The sequence below is a fragment of the Tachysurus fulvidraco genome, chromosome 26 (genome assembly GCF_022655615.1).
Source record: "Tachysurus fulvidraco isolate hzauxx_2018 chromosome 26, HZAU_PFXX_2.0, whole genome shotgun sequence".
Lineage (NCBI taxonomy): Eukaryota > Metazoa > Chordata > Actinopteri > Siluriformes > Bagridae > Tachysurus > Tachysurus fulvidraco.
Window position 1 is genome coordinate 10,740,800 of NC_062543.1, and position 20,324 is coordinate 10,761,123.

Genomic DNA, 20,324 nt, shown 5'->3' on the forward strand with positions numbered 1-20,324 from the left:
GAATACGGAGAAAAACTAATCAAGGATTTACAACATGCAGGTGAACACAGGTAACAGGAACAGGTAACATAACAATGACAGGACAGGAACTGAGACTGAGCTAAAACCATTACAACATAAACAAATACATAAAAAGTTTCCCAGCTTAGTTGTGACAAAGGGAATTTGTGACACTTATAATTTCTCTCAGAACTTGTGTAAGATTGGCTGATGTGAGCTAGCTAGTTGTTGTTAGCAGAACTAACTCCTTTAGCTTGATAGTCTGATCAATTAGCAAAACACAGGACAAGCTGGTCAAACTGTGTGCTGGTAAAATGGAAATATTTTCTGATTAGAAATTCACAGACATTTATCAGTAAGCAGAACAAGAAGTTTGTCAATAAGAAAATCATTTCCTAGAAAGCTTGACCACCTCAGCCTGTTTGTTACCACCTGGTGATCTTGCTAGTTAGCTAATGCTAGCAGTAACTAACTTTAGCAGCAATTTTGTTCCCTTAAAAATGGATCGCATGAACCACTGGCTTGAGTAACAAAACAGCTTCTCCTTCTACTACGTGACTAATAGCATTCGTCCTTGTTCCAGATGCCCAACTGTTTCCTCAACATGCCCAGTGTCTTGAAGGTTGTGCTAATGATAAACCAAATGTAAACAGGAATGGGGAAATTCAGGTTAAAATGGGAGATGTATGCATTATTTTGAAAAAGACATTGCTGCAATTGTGTTCCACGCTATCTCCCCCCCCCTCTCTCTCACACACACACACACACACACACACACACACACACACACACACACACACACACACACACACACACACACAAACTCTGGGCAGTACAGTTCCAACGAACCTGAAATCCCATGAACATATTGTGTGTGTGCCTGCCAAGATGAGTACACAGCAAGATATTTTCCCACACGGATCAGTCTACTTCCTAAAAAGCCATTACTGACCTCAGCTCTAACACTACTACCTAACGAGAATGATTTATCTGCAACCAAACAAAAATATCAAATCTCTCATAGCATGTCCATAGGGAACATATTAAAGTTACTGAAGATATTATAATACATTATAAAGCGTGTATAATGAGGTTATCGCAGACACAGGTATGAGACAGAACCCTTCAGTTAAATCTTTGAATAATAAATAAATAAATAAACTATAATTTATGTTGCCCAATGTCTGCCCTCGTCAATCCCGTGACTTTATTTCAATGACTTTTATTATTATTATTATTATTATTATTATTATTATTATTATTATTATTATTATTATTATTATTATTCAATGCCATCATTTATTAATAGAAAAGCTGCTTTTTTTCCAGACAAATCATTTTATTTTTAAAGTAAATGGTGATTTCAATCACATTTACTACACTCTGTGATGCCCCGAGTTCTTATTCATAAGTATTAAAAATTTGAAGCGGATTATCTTTAACCACTAAACAAACAGTGTCCTGACTCATTTCATATCAGACTTGTGGCATTCACACTATCATTTGTTTATTCTGATCGAAAATGGACCACCAGTGTACTGGTAAAATAAAAAGGGTTAAAAGCTACTTACTTGCTATTAATTTGCAGTTTTAGGTTTACGTTTTTTCCGTCGGCTAATTGAATGCCGCATCCTCGATTTGCTTAGACTTAAGCAGAGACTAGTACATTTATAGCATTTAGCAGACACTCTCATCCAGAGTGACTTACTTTTGTTTTTTTGTGGATATATAAACTTAAGGAGTCTCCAGTGTCGGCTTTGTAAAAGTCAGAGGTGAAGGTGAAACCTTTAGGTCATTCAAAACAGAATATGAAAATGTCTGTCATATTAGGTTTCTTTGCCATATTAACGCTAGTTTAAACAAAGTTAATATGGCAAAGAAACCTAATATGACAGACATTTTCATATTCTGTTTTGAATGACCTAAAGGTAATTTTTACTATTTCTATTTCCAGTAAAAAAAATTTCCAATAAACATTTTACTATATAGCTGATATTATATTATATTGTGATAATATAATACAGATATTATATTTCACCTTTTTTAAGAGAGAAATACAGAAAAGACATTAAGTACGCGTGTGGGTGTGTGGACGTATGTGTTCTCCAGAAGCTAAAAGGTAAATCGTGATATAAGGCTGACTGATTTCTCCACCTTGACACATGTATGCAGGCTGCTTCAGTTAAAAGGTTAAGTCCTTTAATTATGTCAGAGAAGGGGCCATCCTTCATTGCTCTGTTGAACACAGTGACATTTCCTCAGGCGAGTATGAGCCTCGCTGGCATTTTAGCTTTAGACTCAAACTTGCCCACACCGAATCTCACCCCTGAGGAAGGGCAGCTTCCCAGGGGGCATGTTTATAATAAATCCAATCAGCCAATCACATCACAGCAGGACAATCATGATGCAGGTGAGGAATATCAGTTAATGTTAATGAATCTTGCGATTGTCATGGACAACATTCACGAGTATTGAGCTCAGAACAGAACGACTGGACTGCACTGTGTCAAGATGACAGGAAGGCTATTGTACGTTACATAACCACACTTTAAGCATCTCTGATTGGTGGATGAGCTACTGTCAGACAGGAAGACGAATCTGTGGCTCCAGTGGCTGCAGCTTACTTCAAACATCACACAGTCCCATGATTTACTTCAAATTAGTCCTAATTTTTCAACCTATAATTTGGGTAACATCTCAGTGATTACATCTCAAAGCAGCCTGAATAGAAAGCAATCTCCTATTGAACATTTAAACTCCTGACGTGTGGAATATACCAAATATATGATGGGGTGAATGTGTTTAGGAAACAGAGCTAAGCGAGTGTTAAGGGGGAAACAGTTTACATTGCTCATAGCTTATAAAGGATGACTTGTGAACAAGTATAGATTCATTAAAAAAAAGTCCTGAATATTAAATAATGACAGTTTTAATTACAGTGGCTGTTTTTTTTTGTTGTTGTTGTTGTTGTTGTTGTTGTTGTTGTTTTTTCAGATGTAAGTACTTCAGAAAAAAACTTTGTGGGCTTTGTATTAATATGAATCTCTTAAATTTTTATTATTTATTATATAGCTTTATATATTTAATGAACCAAACAAAATTGTTCAAACTTTTGAAGTTAAATGTGAAAAAAAAAATTGTAAGTAACGATTGTAAATAACCTTAAAAATACATGAAGGGTTAGAACTCGTTTTCTGTCCCGCGCTTCCCTCTAGTGGTCACTTCTGGTTATTGTATAACCGCATGTTAGGTTGCGAGGTTGGTTTGTTTTTTGTTTGCTTGTTTTTTTAGCTCTAGCTTTTTTAGTTTAGAATTAGATTTTTATTTGAAGAATTTTACGTCAATGCTAAACTGTTAGTGATCAACTTTTGCTGTGCGTTGTGTTGAATACGATGACGTAACAGTTACATGTATTGCGTCACAATACTGGATTATTTCTTGCAACCAAGGTGCTTTAACATATTTTAGGTAGATATTGTTGCCAGATCAGTCGTTTTCCAGTGATCCACATTCATCCTGATAGGTGATTGTACTTGAAAAGGTTGTGTCTGTTCAACTGAGCTCATTCTTACATGAGAACAACGTCCTTGAAGATTTCAGTCAGGTTTCAGGCCCCACCACAGCACAGAAACTGCACTTGTTAACGTTACAAATGACTTGTTCTTAGCTTGTTCTCGGACCAAGACTGTATGTCACTATTAGTTCTACTTGACCTTAGTGCTGCATTCGACACTATAGACCACAACATTCTTCTAGATCGCTTACAAAATTATACAGGTATTCATAGACAGGCTTTAAGTTGGTTTAGATCCTACCTGTCTGATCGATACCATTTTGTAGAATTAAATGGTGAATCCTCCAGTTTATTTCCAGTTAATTATGGGATCCCTCAAGGATCAGTTCTAGGACCTCTGCTTTTCTCGATATACATGCTTCCATTAGGGAACATTATTAGAAGACATGGGATTAGTTTCCACTGTTATGCTAACGACACAGTTATATATCTCATCAAAACCAGATGAAATAGCCACAGTGTCCAAATTAATTCAATGCCTTAAAGAGATAAAAGACTAGATGAACTGCAAGACCTCGGTGTTATATTAGACAGCAACTTGTCTTTTTGAAAATCATATCGCCCATTCTACCAAAACAGCCTTCTTCCACCTTAGAAATATTGCCAAGCTGAGAAACATCCTGTCTGTCTCTGATGCTGAGAAGCTAGTTCATGCATTCATGACCTCTAGACTGGACTACTGTAATGCATTACTAGGTGGTTGTCCTGCATCTTTAATAAATAGGTTACAGTTAGTACAAAATGCAGCTGCCAGAGTTCTCACTAGGACAAGAAAGTATGACCATATAACCCCAATTTTATCATCTCTACACTGGCTACCTGTTAAGTTTAGAATTGATTACAAACTGCTGTTACTCACGTACAAGGCTCTCAATCCTTCACGCTCTTTGAGATCACAAAACTCAGGACTTTTGGTAGTTCCCAGAATATCTAAGTCTACTAAAGGTGGTAGAGCATTTTCTTATTTAGCTCCCAAACTTTGGAATAGTCTTCCTGATAGTGTTCGGGGCTCAGACACACTTTCCCAGTTTAAATGTAGATTAAAAACTCATCTCTTTAGTCAGGCGTACATATAATGCGTCCTATAATATCATGCACGAGTACATCAGACCTGCACATTTTTATGAACAGCAGATATGTTAATCCCTCTCCACTGCTTCTCTCTTTGTACCCATCCCGAGGCATCCAGACACTGTACCAGCTCCCAACGTCCTCTGTGGGATGAAGCCTTTGGACGTCCACTGAGCCGAGGCCGACTCTAAGAATCCTGAGACATCTCCAGTTAGACTCTGTGATACTAAGGAGATCTGAAGTCCATGATCCTTACACCAATACAACATTTGTTTGACTGTATATTACAATCACAATTTATTACAATTACCAATTTAAGGGAGTTTTTCCTTGCCAATGCTGCCTGAGTCACCTCAGACTTGCTCATGGGGGGATAAATACATACAGATTGTGAACTATATATATCTAATAATAATCTTGAATTTTTATTCTGTTAATTCTTTTTCTTTTATTATTCCTTATTTCTTTTATTATTCCTTATGTTTACCTTCTGCTCTATATTTATGTTCTGTAAAGCTGCTTTGAGACATCATACAATGTCTATTGTAAAAAGCGCTATACAAATAAACTTGAATTGAATTGAATTGATTTTGTCAGGAATGGCTTGGTCTATTCCCTTCTTGGACACTAGGGGGACATTCTGGCATTCTGGGGGACATTTCTGTGCCATGTGCTTTTGTTTTTGTTTTGTATATCACGTGTGTTGCCCCGCCCCTTTCTTAATCACCCTGTTCCTTGTGTTTCAATGATTGTCATCCCAAATTATACCTGTTGTCTTGCCTTTGTTTTGTGTTGAATCCTTTGTTTCTGGTTTGCTGTATTGGCTCATGTTTTGTTATTTCAGTTCCTTTGATCACCTTAGTGGTTTTTGTAATAAACTCTTTTTTATGTTATCCCTGCACTTGGGTCTGGATTTTTCTGTGAGGACACTTCTGTTTTCTGACAGATTTTGGACCTCCACTGCGATGAGGATCCTGAGGCATCTAGAGATTTACCAGCTCCAGTTAGACTCTGCTATAACAAAGAGGAGATGCCAACTCCATGTGGTCTTTGAGGACAACAACCTCCTCATCAACACAACATTTGTTGAACTGTATATTTATAATCACACCCTCCAGTGTCACACATATGAGGATGAGGTTCCCCTTTGAGTCTGTTTACTCTCAAGGTTTCTTCCTCTTCCATCTACAGTAAGTGAGTTTTTACTTGCCACAGTTGCCTCAGTCACCTCAGACTTGCTCGTTGGGGATAAATACAAACACATTTATCTAATATTAAGCTTGAATTTTGAATTATATTTATCTTTATTCTTTATAACAACCTTTTGTTCTGTTTATGTTCTGTAAAGCTGCTTTGAGACAATGTGAATTGTAAAAAGCGCTATACAAATAAATTTTGAATTTATATAAAATAATGAGTAAATGACTTACGTAGTGTAAGTTCATAATTAGCAAGTCATTGGACGCAGCTATATTAACCCAAACAGATGTTTCAGTAACGCTCTCTCAGGTCCATGCCATGTTTCCTGTTGTAACCCATTAATCCAAACCTGAATACACTAACCTTCAAGATCTATTGTGCATCATTACTTTTATTTGTACCATCACTGAAATGATCAATTATCAATCGTTTATTAAAGGTGTATGGCGTATAAGGTTCAGAAACACTGCTTTTTTTGTTGTTGTTCATGCTGGTGTGCATTATGATGAAAGGCAATTATCTGAAAAGTGAGGCTGATTTGCAATTAGTGACACCCACAAAACTTTACAAAAGGTAAAGATCTCTGAACTAAAATTACAGGTAAATGTCTAAAAAGAAACACTTTCTCAGAAATTATTTTTAATGGCCGAATATATATTGTATAACAGCCTGAAAATAAAATACCTTTAAAAATATTTAAAAGGTTAGATATAGAGATTGCATATGGGATGTGAAAAGGCATGACTGGGAAAATATATATTGTATAACTGCTGTAGCCAGATGAACATCCTATTGAAACATTTCTTTATTTATAAAACATTTCTTTATATATATATATATATATATACATTTCTTGAAACATTTTTTTATTTGAAGCAAAAGACACACACACACACACACACATGATAGGCTTCATGACTCTACAGTCTGTACTAGAAAGAAATCAGGCCCAGCCTCACTTTTTCTTACCATTCTGTGTATTCAACTTTATGAAGCATAATCAAAATAATAAACGTGCAAATACTCTGTTGTGGCCACAAAACAAACTTTCATGTGATGTCTTTTTAGGCACGGGGCTCTGCTAGCACATTTATATCAACTGCTCTTGTTGCCCAATAGGTGTTCATGATATTTAAATATAAATTGTATGAAAAAAATAAATAAATAAAAAGTCAGGCATGGGTGATCAGAAAATTTAATAATCGCACCATAGCACACACATTCACACACCCATATACAGTCTCTCCCTCTCTGCCCATACTACCATGTTTCCACTGCACCCTTCTCCTATGAAAGTCCAAAAAATCCCTTTCACTACTAGCGTTTTAAACAACAAAAAAACACCTTCTCTGCATCCAGCTTGGTAATAACGGGTAACGTTATTTTCTTTTTCTCCTTCCTGGAGAGAAAAAAAGAGAAGCTAGTATGTAGGTATGCGTCTTTAAGCCTTAAATGGAAGCAGATGTGGCGAGCAGAGCTCTGAGTTTATACAGAGCTGTAATCAGAGCAAGACTCATTCTTTTATTCCTCTGCCTGATTTCTTCTATTTTTTTCCCCCAGCCACAAATGAGCAGAAGAGCGCAGGCCGCACAGCTGAGAGTGATTAGCGTTAACCGTAGTGTTTGGTTTTATCTGAAGACCATGGTCAGAGAGGGTAAGAGAGAGAAACAATACCGAGTGATTGTCGGTTTATCTTTATCTTTTGAAGGCTTTACTTCTTTTTTTAATGATGGTTGCTCTCTTTTTTTCTTTTAAACACTGTGGCATTGTGTCATAACCTCTCTCTTAGTGAAAAATGCTGGCAAGACATCGGGGACATGTTTAAACACACTTGCACTTGATCGAGCACACACGCGCGTTATGAATCACATAAAGTGTCTGGCATCCCTGGAAGTGTCAACATGATGAGTCTGTTTCTCTGCCTAACTTTAAACACCACTTTCTCTGTCTGGAAATGTAGGACTGCACAATTTCACTACTGTACTGTAGAACGGTCCAAATATTTGCGCTCAACGTTGATACAGATTCAATTTTTTGATCGTTTATCAAGCCAAATCTATGTCAATCGTATTCCTTAATAGCAGTAGTCACAATAAAACTAAAGCTGGGTTCACATACAGTGATTATTATTTATATTAGTGAGCTTTAGGTATTGAACTCAAGGTAATATGTTTTTCAAATATGAAACAAAGTAATTCATTGTCTTGACTACTTATGAGCTGAAGCAAAGCTCTTCTTAGAGTTCACTTTTCTCATGTTGAAATTTTATTTTCAAGTTAAACCACCTAGAAATGTCTTCCTGTAGTTGTGGCCACTGGTTGCTATAGTAATAACATTTGTCAGGTGATCAGCAGGTCAGTTTTGCTAGGATTGTGCTTCAACTGATGAGCCGTCATTCACAATGATTTGTCTGCCAGACATGCTGAGATCCGAACAGAAGCTGTGGTGTCTGAGGGTGGGAAAGAGAAGATAAGTTGTGTATCATCGGCATAGCAGTGGTAACAGAACCCGTGTGAGGAAATAACTTCACCAAGAGAGTGAGTATACAGGGAGAAAAGAAGAGGACCAAGTACTGAGCCCTGGAGTCACTCCCCTCCATGTTACCTGATATGAGAGTCCTTCCAGGTAGAAAGCAAATCATTCCCATGCTGATCCGCAAATCCCAAGACTCCTGAAGGTGGACAAGAGAATCTTGTAGTTGACTGTATCAAAGGTTGAGGAGGATGAGGACGGATGACAGTTTGGCTGATCTTGCAGTAGTTTCTCAGAGACTGTCTCTGTTGAATGTGCTGTTTTAAAGCCAGACTGGTTGGTTGGGATCTTGGAGGTTGTTCTATTGAGAGATAGACAGACAGTTGATTATAGAAAATGTGTTCAAGGATTTTTTTGAAAGAAAAGAGCGAAGTGATACTGGTCTGTAGGTACTGATATCTGATGGATCCAGGGCAGTTTCTTCAGGATGGGAATAACCCTTGCTCTGTTGAAGGTAGTTGGTACATGACCAGATGTTATGGATCCATTGATGATAGTGGTGATTAAAGGCAGAAGGTCTTGCAAGATGGTCTGGAGCATAGTGGAAGAGCGTGGATAAAATGGACAGGTGTGTAGGATTGCAAGACCGGATAAGTTGTAAAATCTCTTCTGCTGCTATGGTTGAGAAATGCAACAATGAAGGAGTACAGGAATCCTGACTGTGAGTTGTAGGTGCAGTCAAGTTTCTTCTAATGGTAGAAAGACGCAAAGTCTTCTGCAGTCAGAGAGGATAAAGCAGGAGGAGCTGGGGGGTTGAGCAGAGAAGACATGATGTTGTGGAGCTTATGAGGGTATTGTACCGAAGCTTCAAGCTTCTTCTTGTAGAAGAAAGTCTTGGCAGAAGTCACATCTGTAGGATAGGGAAAGTGATGGTAAAGGATACCAGGTGATAATAGGAGAGGTGTATTGGGGTAGCAGTCATGCCTGTAGCTGGGGAGAAACCGGTGAAAACCAGGTTCAGGATATTTCATCCTTTGTGTGTGAGGACATAGCTGTTGAGCGTCAGGGTGAATGAGTCCAAAAGCGTCAGGAGGAAAGAATGTTTTAATCTTTTAATCTTTTAGGTGAACAAATCTAATTCATGTTCATGTAATCCATTGACTCATCTCGGATGCAGAGTGCTTGTTTATACACTCATTAACATACAGAACATTACTCCACTTTTAACATAATCCTAGATCTATTCATGTGTATATGTCTAACCAATTAATGCTAGTTAAGCAAGAAAGCCTTGTGATCTGAATCACATATTTATATAAGGAGAACATTAAGTGCACATTTTAATAAAGCCAAATCAAGTTTTTGATACAAGTAAATATGTTCGTTTACTTAAGACATACAACATTCTTTTTTGCCCCTGCTGGTGTATTTATGAAATATGATGAAATGGTCACTGAACCAATCAGTGAGAATCATTATGGTGAATGAGCTGAATTGTCTTGTCACTGGACACACCCACATCTAGTCAACAAAGTTCACTGGAAATCGGTAGCACTCTTTGGAAATGATGAATCTTAGGACGCTTTTTGGTGCGAGTCGTCGTATGTGTGAATGTAGCATGACATACTGTGCGTATTGACAAGAACAGTTAATATTGTGTTAAAGATATCGACAAGATATCGATAAAGACATTACCATTAAAGACTTTCATTATCTGCATTGCATTGTGCAGTTCCCATAAACTCCATGCTTCTACATTTTCATATGAAAATTACTCTGCTAAATGTTCTAAATTATATAATCTTCTTGATTAACATGTCGACTGAGCACATATATAATAAAATAAACTAATTTCAAAACAGTTGTATCAGAGTTTGTAGCCTGCTTTGTTTAATTGTTAAACCACTATAGCCAAGTATAGCAGAAAAAAAAAAGCTAAAAAGCATGCTGTGGGTCCATGTGCAAAAGTTTATTTACAAAGCAGACGGCCAAATTCAAATCCCACTCCGAAGCGATTAAATACGCAGCTGTTGACTGGAATGAAGACACTATCAAAGGTAAGCAACGATCAGAGCACAGCCAATCAGAAAAAAAGCCAGAACAACACGGCTCAGAGGTTACTAAATGGTGCAAGACTTCACAAAATGTGAAGGCAGCAAATATATATATATATATATATATATAAATAGGTTCTTGTAAATGAGCTGCAGGTTTTGGTGATCAAGCTTGATTCCAGGTCCATATGCAACATTCAGGTGAAGTCTATCCAATGACACACAACACTATGCACTATATGCTCTAAGGGTGTTCGGATAACATAATCAAAAGCACATAATGTTTCAACACTAGCTTTAGCAAAATACAATGAATTTTTAAAATGTTGACTGCAGAAAGTGTCCAATTTCTTGGACATGTCTTGTCCACAGGAGTCTCATCGGCCATCTTGATTTTTCTGTTTCTTACACACCTGCGTCAGTACCGATAGCCCCGCTCCTTTTACTACGTGACAAAGCTTCAAGTGTTGACTGCAGGAAGTGTCCAACACACTACAAACATGGTTAAATAGTGCATACGTATGCAATTTGCAATTTTCTGGAGGTCCAGCTTTATAAAACTAGTTACAATTTCAACCACTGATGATTAGTTCCAGAAGCAAATAAAAAGTGATATTTACACTTTACATCCAACCATGTCAGTTTAGCACACAATCAACTGGATTTTTTGAGCATGAACATTACCAGTGTCAGTTCAGCGCTTTATTATTGTGGCCCTGGGTTGAAAATTCTGTGTTCCTTCTGGGATATCTGAGCACAAACACTAAGACTAGCCAGCTAGGTTGCTAATGCTAGCTTGATAATTCAAATACAAGGCTTTGTTGAAGGGGAAAGGAGTTAGATGGCAAGCTGAGGGAGGTTTGTGAGCCATCTGGCTCAAGGACAAACTCTTGATGAAGGGGAAAAACTCCTCACTGTTATGATGCCTTTGGCTCCTGTTAATTCATATCAGAAATGCTGGGGAGGGGAACTAGCCGTACTTCTGTTTGCAATGATAAAGGACAGGTATTCAACTAATATATCTGCTTTATCAAGCTGTTACAAGTGAATTTATGCATAAATCGTTGGCACAAGTGTTTACAAGGCATTTGGCATTTATGAAAATCCTATCCTTTTTTTTGTATCCTACATATATTCTGGAGTTTGTGTAAATTTATATATAAGCAGGGAAATATAAACTTTGGCTTAATTGACTTCATATAATTTACATGGATTACTGTATGGTGTACACTGTTCATTTGGAATAAAATGTTCATTTCTATTACTTTTAAAGTTTTTTTTTTAAATCATAATATTAGCATTAAGTGAAAAATATACAAAAAAATAAGAGAGTCAATGAAAAATCCATTTCCACTGATTCAAATGAACTGCAATGTCTGCACTGAAAATCAGCCTTTCTGCAAAATTCAGTAGAAAATTTTAACTAACATTTTATTAAAGGATTCAAATATTTATACAGTTTCTCATTTAGGCCATCCTTAAAAATATTCTTGTTTGTCGTAACCCGACCGACCCTGTCAATTTAGGACCGACTCGATTTTTATTTTTTTTTGCTTTAAGTCCGACCGACTTGCTGGTTGTAAATTTGCGTTAAGACCGACCTTTTTACTCTTCAAACAACTAATACAAAAGCAATAAAATAATAATAATTATATTTTAGTAAGTACTGTAAATATATAAATTGCCTAGGTGTACATACAAACAAAGGCTACGTTTTTTCTTTTAAATAAAAACCCGTGACGTCATCTATGTTTACACTATTTGTTACCGGATGTCACACTAAGGCCTGTACGTTCGCTTTGTCTCATTCTCTCATTCACTGTCAGAGTCAACGGTTCGCGCTGCGGCTGCAGTAAACAAAATGTTCGCGGTCACCGTTCAAAGTCATACGGGTTAATACATCTAAAAAAAAAATCACAGACACCGCTTTAACTTGGCACGAAGTTCAGGAAAAACTGTGTCCAGCAACAAAATAAAGTTTGCAATGATGCTCCCAAAGGCAGGGGTTGAAGACCCAGTCAGTGACGTCACAATGAAACTTCAAAAAAAAATATAGACCTACCTGCCGACCCTTTTTTTTTTTTTACTGTAACTGTAAACCAAAATATTTTTAAGGATAGCCTTAGCAGATGTTTTTATCCAAGACACCTCACAATACAGTACAACACCACACAACACAGCACATTACAATACAGTACAACACCACACAACACAACACAGCACATTACAATACAGTACAACACCACACAACACAACACAGCACATTACAATACAGTACAACACCACACAACACAACACAGCACATTACAATACAGTACAACAACGCACAACACAACACAGCACATTACAATACAGTACAACAACACAACACAGCACAGAACACTACACAACACAGCAACCTACAACACAATACAATACAACAACACACAACACAGCACATTACAATACAGTACAACACAACATAGCACAGAACACTACACTACACAGCACCCCACAACACAATACAATACAACACCACACAACACAACATAGCACAGAACACAACACAACACAGCACACCACAATACAGTACAACACCACACAACACAACATAGCACAGAACACTACACAACACAGCACCCCACAATACAGTACAACAGAACACCACACAACACAGCACCCCACAGCACAATACAGTACAACACAACACAACATACAGTACTGTAGCACAGAACACTACACTACACAACACAACACCACACAACACAACATAGCACAGAACACTACACAACACAACACAGCACCCCACAACACCACACAACACAACACAACATAGCACAGAACACTACGCAACACAGCACCCCACAATACAGTACAACAGAACATAGCACAGAACACTACACAACACAGCACCCCACAGCACAATACAGTCCAACACAACACAACATACTGTAGCACAGAACACTACACTACACAACACAACACCACACAACACAACATAGCACAGAACACTACACTACACAGAGCCCCACAACAAAGTACAGTACAACAGTACACAAAACAAAGAATCATAGAACACTACACAGCACAACACAATACAGCATAGCACCACAAAACACTACACAACACAGCACAGCACAGAACAGCACCACAAAACACTACACAGCATAACACAACACAATACAGCACAATACAACACAGCACTGCAGAACACTACAACACAAAACAACACAGCTCTACCACTCTAACACAGGACCACACAACATAACACCACACAACATAACACAGTCACACAGCAAAACAACACAAAATACAACACAGCACAACACAATATGACTCTACATAACACAACACTACACAGCACAGCATGTCACAACACAGCACAGCACAACGGACTACAGCACAGCACAACACAATATGACTCTACATAACACAACACTACACAGCACAGCATGTCACAACACAGCACAGCACAACGGACTACAGCACAGCACAACACAATATGACTCTACATAACACAACACTACACAGCACAGCATGTCACAACACAGCACAGCACAACGGACTACAGCACAGCACTACACTTGTTTTTCATTCATTTGGCAGAAATGAACAGAGCAGAGTGCAGTGTTTCCCTATGACAAAGAGAAGAACCCTTGCTGAGTATTTCAAGACACTATGGATGACAGACACCAGTTGGATTGGCAGAACTGTACCGATGCCATTACAGGGCTTACGGATGGCATTAACCGGCACTGATGAACAAACTGATTGTCCTTCAGCTATAAAAATGCACAATTTCTGTGAATTATTGATGTCAAACATTAAATTCCCATTAAAGGAGCTTTGCCAGGGATCTTTGGCAGCTAGTCCTAAAAAAGACATTAAGTTATTGTAAGCAAGAAAAAAGGAGTGAAACAAAAAGGGGTCTGTGTGTGTGTGTGTGCGTGTGTGTGTGTGTGTGTGTGTGTGTGTGTGTGTGTGTGTGTGTGTGTGTGTGTGTGTGAGAGAGAGAAACTGCTTTAACAGACATACCGCCAGATCTTCAGACTGGATTTGGCGACGACTGCCAGTTCACATACATATGGAAATATTGTACAGTGTGTGTGTGTGTCTTTTAAATTCAGTACATAAAGTATACCCATTTTTTTTCTAATTTGATGCTCAAACAAAATAGGGTACAAATTGAGTAAAGAATAAAGCAGGATGCAGTGTCATGTGACCCGAAGCAGCTTTTATTCTTCCTTTTATTTTTTTAAACTGTTTATGTAAAATGTCTGCCTGACAGAAGACGGTGTAAATTGTTACTATAGAAACAATAGGGCTCATTTGTCAACCTGGATGTAACTGGATTTTTTTTATACATCGCTATAAAACATTCATAGAAGTGTTTACATGATGAATGTGGGATTCGTGAAAACTTTTTTTTCCAGGGGAAAAAAAAGTTTCAGATTAGTTTGAGAAACCCAGTCAATTCTATTAACACCAAGACACAGACATATCTTACTGTATTTCAACATAATTTTTATTGGAAATCAAAATAAATAAATATTCGTATAATGACTTGTCATGCACACTAAACCTGATCTAGCAGAAATACCTGATAAGGAATCTACACCAAGGGTTTCCTTATTAAAATTCAGTCCTGTTCCACTTTTGCATCACTTTAACACAACTCAACCTAAACACTTGATGAAAACAGTGGGTGCATTTAGAAAAAATGATATGCAGAGCAGGCTTGTGTAAGAAACATGTACCACCTCCGTGTTCTTGGAAATCAGTCAAGTTTGCGGTTTTTGTAAACAATTAGCTCACAGTTCAGTGGCGAGTGCCGGCCTATAATTAGCTGTGTCCATTAGATTCTTCACACAATCCAGTAACAAAGCAGCATTTTTTGTGTTATATCTGAAGTAGTTACCTTTGATTTTTTGTACATTTTTTTATTTACAATTTTGTGGTCTGCTTAATATTATATAGAAGAGCGATTCCCAACCTTTTACAACAAAGCACTTCTGTGCTCCCAGAACAGAAGCTGAGTTAGACAGCACATTCATCTATCTTACCTTGTGCTGTCTTGGGAGTCAGTTAACCTGAAAGAGGATACTTTCAAGTTTGAGTTAACTTTTGGAATGGCTCTCTCTCTCTCTCTCTCTCTCTCTCTCTCTCTCTCTCTCTCTCTCTCTCTCTACATATATATATATATATACACACACACACTTTTTCCATTTCTTCTTCTAAACTACAATTTTATTTGGCACCTACATGAGCATACACACAACATTTACTATAGAAACGCTGTTCGAATGCCTGTGTCATAAAAAGTGCAAGAATTTTTAATAAATAAATAAATGACAAGTTACAATAAAAGCAGAAATAAAATGGCAAAAATGTGCAGATTTATATTTAATTACATGTATATACTTTCCTCGATTTTCCCCCGCTTTTTTGTAAGAAAATTCTGCTACTTTTTATTATTATCATTATTATTATTATTATTATTATTATTATTATTATTATTATTATTATTATTATTATTATTATTTTATACTATTTTTATATATAGGTGGGAGAATGGCTTTATTTTATTTTTATTTTTATTATTTATTATTATATAATATTTTTATATATAGGTGACAAAACAAAAATATTTTAGATTAAATTTTTTTTCTTTTAATAATTTTAAATGTATAGGTGGCAGAACGGAATTATTTCATTTATTATTTATATTTATTATTATATTATACTATTTTTATATATAGCTGGCAGAACAGTATTATTTTTTATTATTATTATTATTATTTTAATTATTTTATACTTTTTTATATATATTATTTACAATTTCTATACTATTTTTACAGTATATATAGGTGGCAGGACAGTATGATTAAATGTGATTAAACTATGATTCCACAAAGCAGTCAATATTAGATGATACCTTTTTAGTCACATGATCACATTCTTTAATATATTATCTGTAATAACCTCATCTTTAATGATCATTAGTAAGTTTGTACAAAAAAAAAAAGCACAAACTACCTGCAGTACCTTCACATCCCACTGGAAGGCTGAAGTCACATGCGTCTCACACCTCTGATGCTATGTTATTATCATTAGACGACCTTTCAGTCCCTGAGGAGGCTGGAGGTGCTCTGACACATGCAGAGGACTTTATGAAACTGTTTGCAAATAGTACATTTTCCTAACTAAACACTGGTTTTAAAACAAAACTAGAAGTGTTACTGATTCTGAGTGAGCAACAAAATGAAGAAGTGAAGCATAAACCGCCTATAAAAATATGCAGCTTGATAGATTCATATTAAACACTGAGCACTCCATTATCACCTCCATGAACTTACAACGGTGGCATTTGCTTAGCTGTTGATCTCATATTAAACAATCTTTTTACATATAAGTAAGTGCAGGGATAAATTACTCCGTAATTTTCCCTCAAAAACTAATCCTCAGGGCCACAGTGACGGCTGACTGTGATATTAGACATCAGTTCTAATACCTATTAATAGCTTGTGTGATGCATTATATCATGAAGTTTTATTATTACATAATAAGGATGATGTGGCGCAATCTATAACACTCTGTGTGTGTGTGTGTGTGTGTGTGTGTGTGTGTGTGTGTGTGTGTGTGTGTGTGTGTGTGTCTCTCTCTCTCTCTCTCTCTCTTTCTCAAAGGCAGACATGCAGCTGCATTTGTGAATATTTTTATTTATTTATTTTTTTTGTGTAAGTGTTTCAGTCTGTACTGGGTGTATGCCATTTTTCCACCTAACACCAAACATGGTAAACAGAAACAGAAAAACACACACACACACAAAATAAATCAAATAAAATAACCCTACGGTTCTGTCGTCTGTCCTGTATAATTTTGAACTCCATTTGAAAAGAATTATAAAGTATGTGCTTGGTTTAGCTGTTTCTTTAATTTATTTCTCTGAGGCTGAAATGACAGTGAAATGAGACAACGTTTCTCCAGGACCCTGGTGCTACATAAAACAAAGACGGAGATAAGGACTTAGTAAGTAGTCCTAGGTACAGTACATAGAGTGCACCTGTGCAGGACAAGACAAGACAAAAAGACAGAAAGACAGAATGACAGTGCAAACAAAAAATACAAGACATTATGATTACACAAAAACAGTAAACAAAAACAGCACAGACTAGTGTTTATACTGTATGTTCAATCGATACTGCGTGTGCAGAAGTACTGGAATAAACACAGTATTATAGCAGCAGTTTCATGAGGTAATGTAAAGTGCAAAGCTGCATTAATGAAAGAGAGCTCAGTCAAAAATAAAGAATTGTTTTGTTTAGTTGTTTAGTTCTTCCTTGTAATTTGATAGCCATCATGTATGATGGAATTAGGAACATGCAAAGATAGCAATGTTTACAACACTAGTGAATCACACAGCCAAAGGGTTTTCAGAGCAGTCACATTATTTTACTCAACAGCCAACACAAAACCTTCTAATCAGACCGTAAATAACCTTGAGACCATAACAGACTAACTCACCATGTTCACTTCTTATATTCCAACACATTTATTTTGAAGTTATTGTAATTGTTATAAGGATTTTCTCTCTTTGTCTTTTTTTTTCATTGATAACAAACGTGTGTCTCAGTGAACAGTTTTCTAGACTACAGATCAGAAAACTGCGTGTTCAGATCCCACTACTGCCGAGCTGTCATTTTTGGCTTTGTTATCCTCATCTAGTCATCTTAACTCTATGCTCGATTTGAATAAAAGTGCCTGCAAAATGCATAAATGTAAATGCAAAGGACAAAAGGAATATAACTGCTCGCAGCTGCCCTTTGAAGCATGATGGCCCCCATGAGTAATCCATATGGCATTTGGGAGCTTGCACTTGATCTGTTGCAGATGACTCCAACTGTGTTACTTTATGGCTTGCAATCTTGCAGTTGGTTTATCTTCCTTCTCTCTCTCTCTCTCTCTCTCTCTCTCACACACACACACACACACACACACACACACACACACACACACACACACACACACACAAACACACATACACACCTGATTCTGCTCTGTTACTCTCCAGAAGCAGGGAATATTTGCTGGACTCCAAACTAACGGGTCTACAGTTGGGCTGCACGAAAACTGAAAGCACTCAATCAAACTGACACCCGCATGCACAACAACACATCCCACTGATGCAGCCACACACACACACACACACACACACACACACACACACACACACACACACACACACACACACACACACCGATGCGGCACGGCGACACCCAGCTAACGGCACTTTGTGCTTTGTGACATGACCTTTCACGTGACTCTTGGATGCATTCATCTGAATTGCCGTATTGACATAAATGCAGCAAAGTGCAACTACCGTGTCAATATTCATGCGTTTTTGCGCGCGCGCGCGTGCGTGCGCTCCTTTCCGTGTATCCTGCAAACCCGAGCACTTCATGCATGCACACTTTGTATAGTGGAATGCCACGATTAGTGTAACTTTTTCCTTCCCTACACATCAATTTGTCCCGTTTCAATATATATAAAAAAAATAAAAAAAATAAAAATAAAAAACCTCAAGACTACAAGGTAGCCAAAATTGGCTCTGATCCTGATCCCTACAGGCTGCACACGACGCTTCCATGCATGCGGTGTTTCCCAGGAAAATTCCCACTCTGGGATTCCATACCAAGCCCTGATGCATACAGAAATGATTCCCATGCAGCTCTGGACTCACCTTGTAATCTCAAAGCTGCAGCCTTTCCTCAATAGGAGGGCTCTTTTTCTCATGAGTCCTGCTTTCTCCCGTCCCAGGTACATGTTAATGTCCGAATTCATCCTGTATTATATCCACGGATCCTCCACAGTGGACGACAAAGAAGAAGGGGGAAACTGCAGCAGTCCCTTCTGCTCTAGCTGTACAAGCGCGGAAAGAAACAACGAGAGAGAGAGAGAGAGAGAGAGAGAGAGAGAGAGAGAGAGAGAGAGAGAGAGAGAGAGAGAGAGAGAGAAAACAAGCATGCACACACGCACACGCGCGTGAAAAGTCTGCCTGAAGACTTTCCCTGTCTGTAGAACAAACGCACACAAAAGGCGGGTTTTTACGCGTGCAGGACGCACTGGAAGCGCCTCCCAAACTCCATCCACACCAGACCTCGTGCCTCAGCTGCGGCTGTTAAATAAGTTCTGCTTGGGCTCAAGGCAGAGAAAGAAGCAGCACCGATCCAATGCTGTACGTTTACAACCGGTTGGTGTTACACTAGCCAGAGCGCGAGCCGCCGAGTCTGCGCGGTCCTAACGTCTAACGCCCATCTGTACTGTCCGAGCAGCATAATGGACCCCTGTGGGTTGGTCATGAAGCAGAGGAGATGTCCTGCTTTCTGTTCTGTGGGATTATTGCTGAGGGATTACTAATATGATGCACCACTTAATATGCCTTATTTTTTGCAAGCTTTTGCAAAAACCACTCCCCCACACATACACACACAAACACACACACTCTCTCTCTCTCTCTCTCTCTCTCTCTCTCTCTCTCTCTCTCTCTCTCTCTCTCTCTCTCTTATGTTGTTTGTATTACTGGATTCAAGTGATGTGTGTATTACTGTGTAGTGAAGCAATATATTGCCTCTTCTCACTTCCACCCTATTCTACCCCAAATATATATACTGTATAGTATCATGAATTTTAAGTCAATCTTTTTAAAATTAATTTTAAACTTTAATTGTATGTATTCATTTATTATTATTATTATTATTATTATTATTATTATTATTATTATTAGATTTATTTCTTTTTCTCTCTCAATTCTGTTTCCATACTTCTGTAAAGCTGCTTTGAGACAATGGGAAATTGTTAAAAGTGCAATACGAATAAATTGAATTGAATTGAATTGAATGAATTACACTATATGACCAAATGTTTGTGAACATCTGACCATAATACTCAACTCATGTGCTTTCACTCATACTGTA

The 20,324-nt window shown here is 37.5% G+C and overlaps 1 protein-coding gene across 3 annotated transcripts in view; it reads right to left on the minus strand.

The window, feature by feature from the left end:
- garnl3 (GTPase activating Rap/RanGAP domain like 3) overlaps positions 1-19,735 on the minus strand; it is a 71,799-nt gene extending 52,064 nt beyond the window's left edge. Inside the window, exon 1 of one of the 3 annotated variants that reach the window (XM_027178564.2) lies at positions 19,091-19,735. In XM_027178564.2, coding sequence (XP_027034365.1) covers positions 19,091-19,191 — 101 coding nt within the window. In that variant the 5' untranslated portion in view covers positions 19,192-19,735. The remainder of the gene's footprint in view (positions 1-19,090) is intronic. The other 2 variants (XM_027178559.2, XM_027178558.2) reach the window with 2 other exon arrangements.
- Positions 19,736-20,324: the final 589 nt, after the last annotated feature.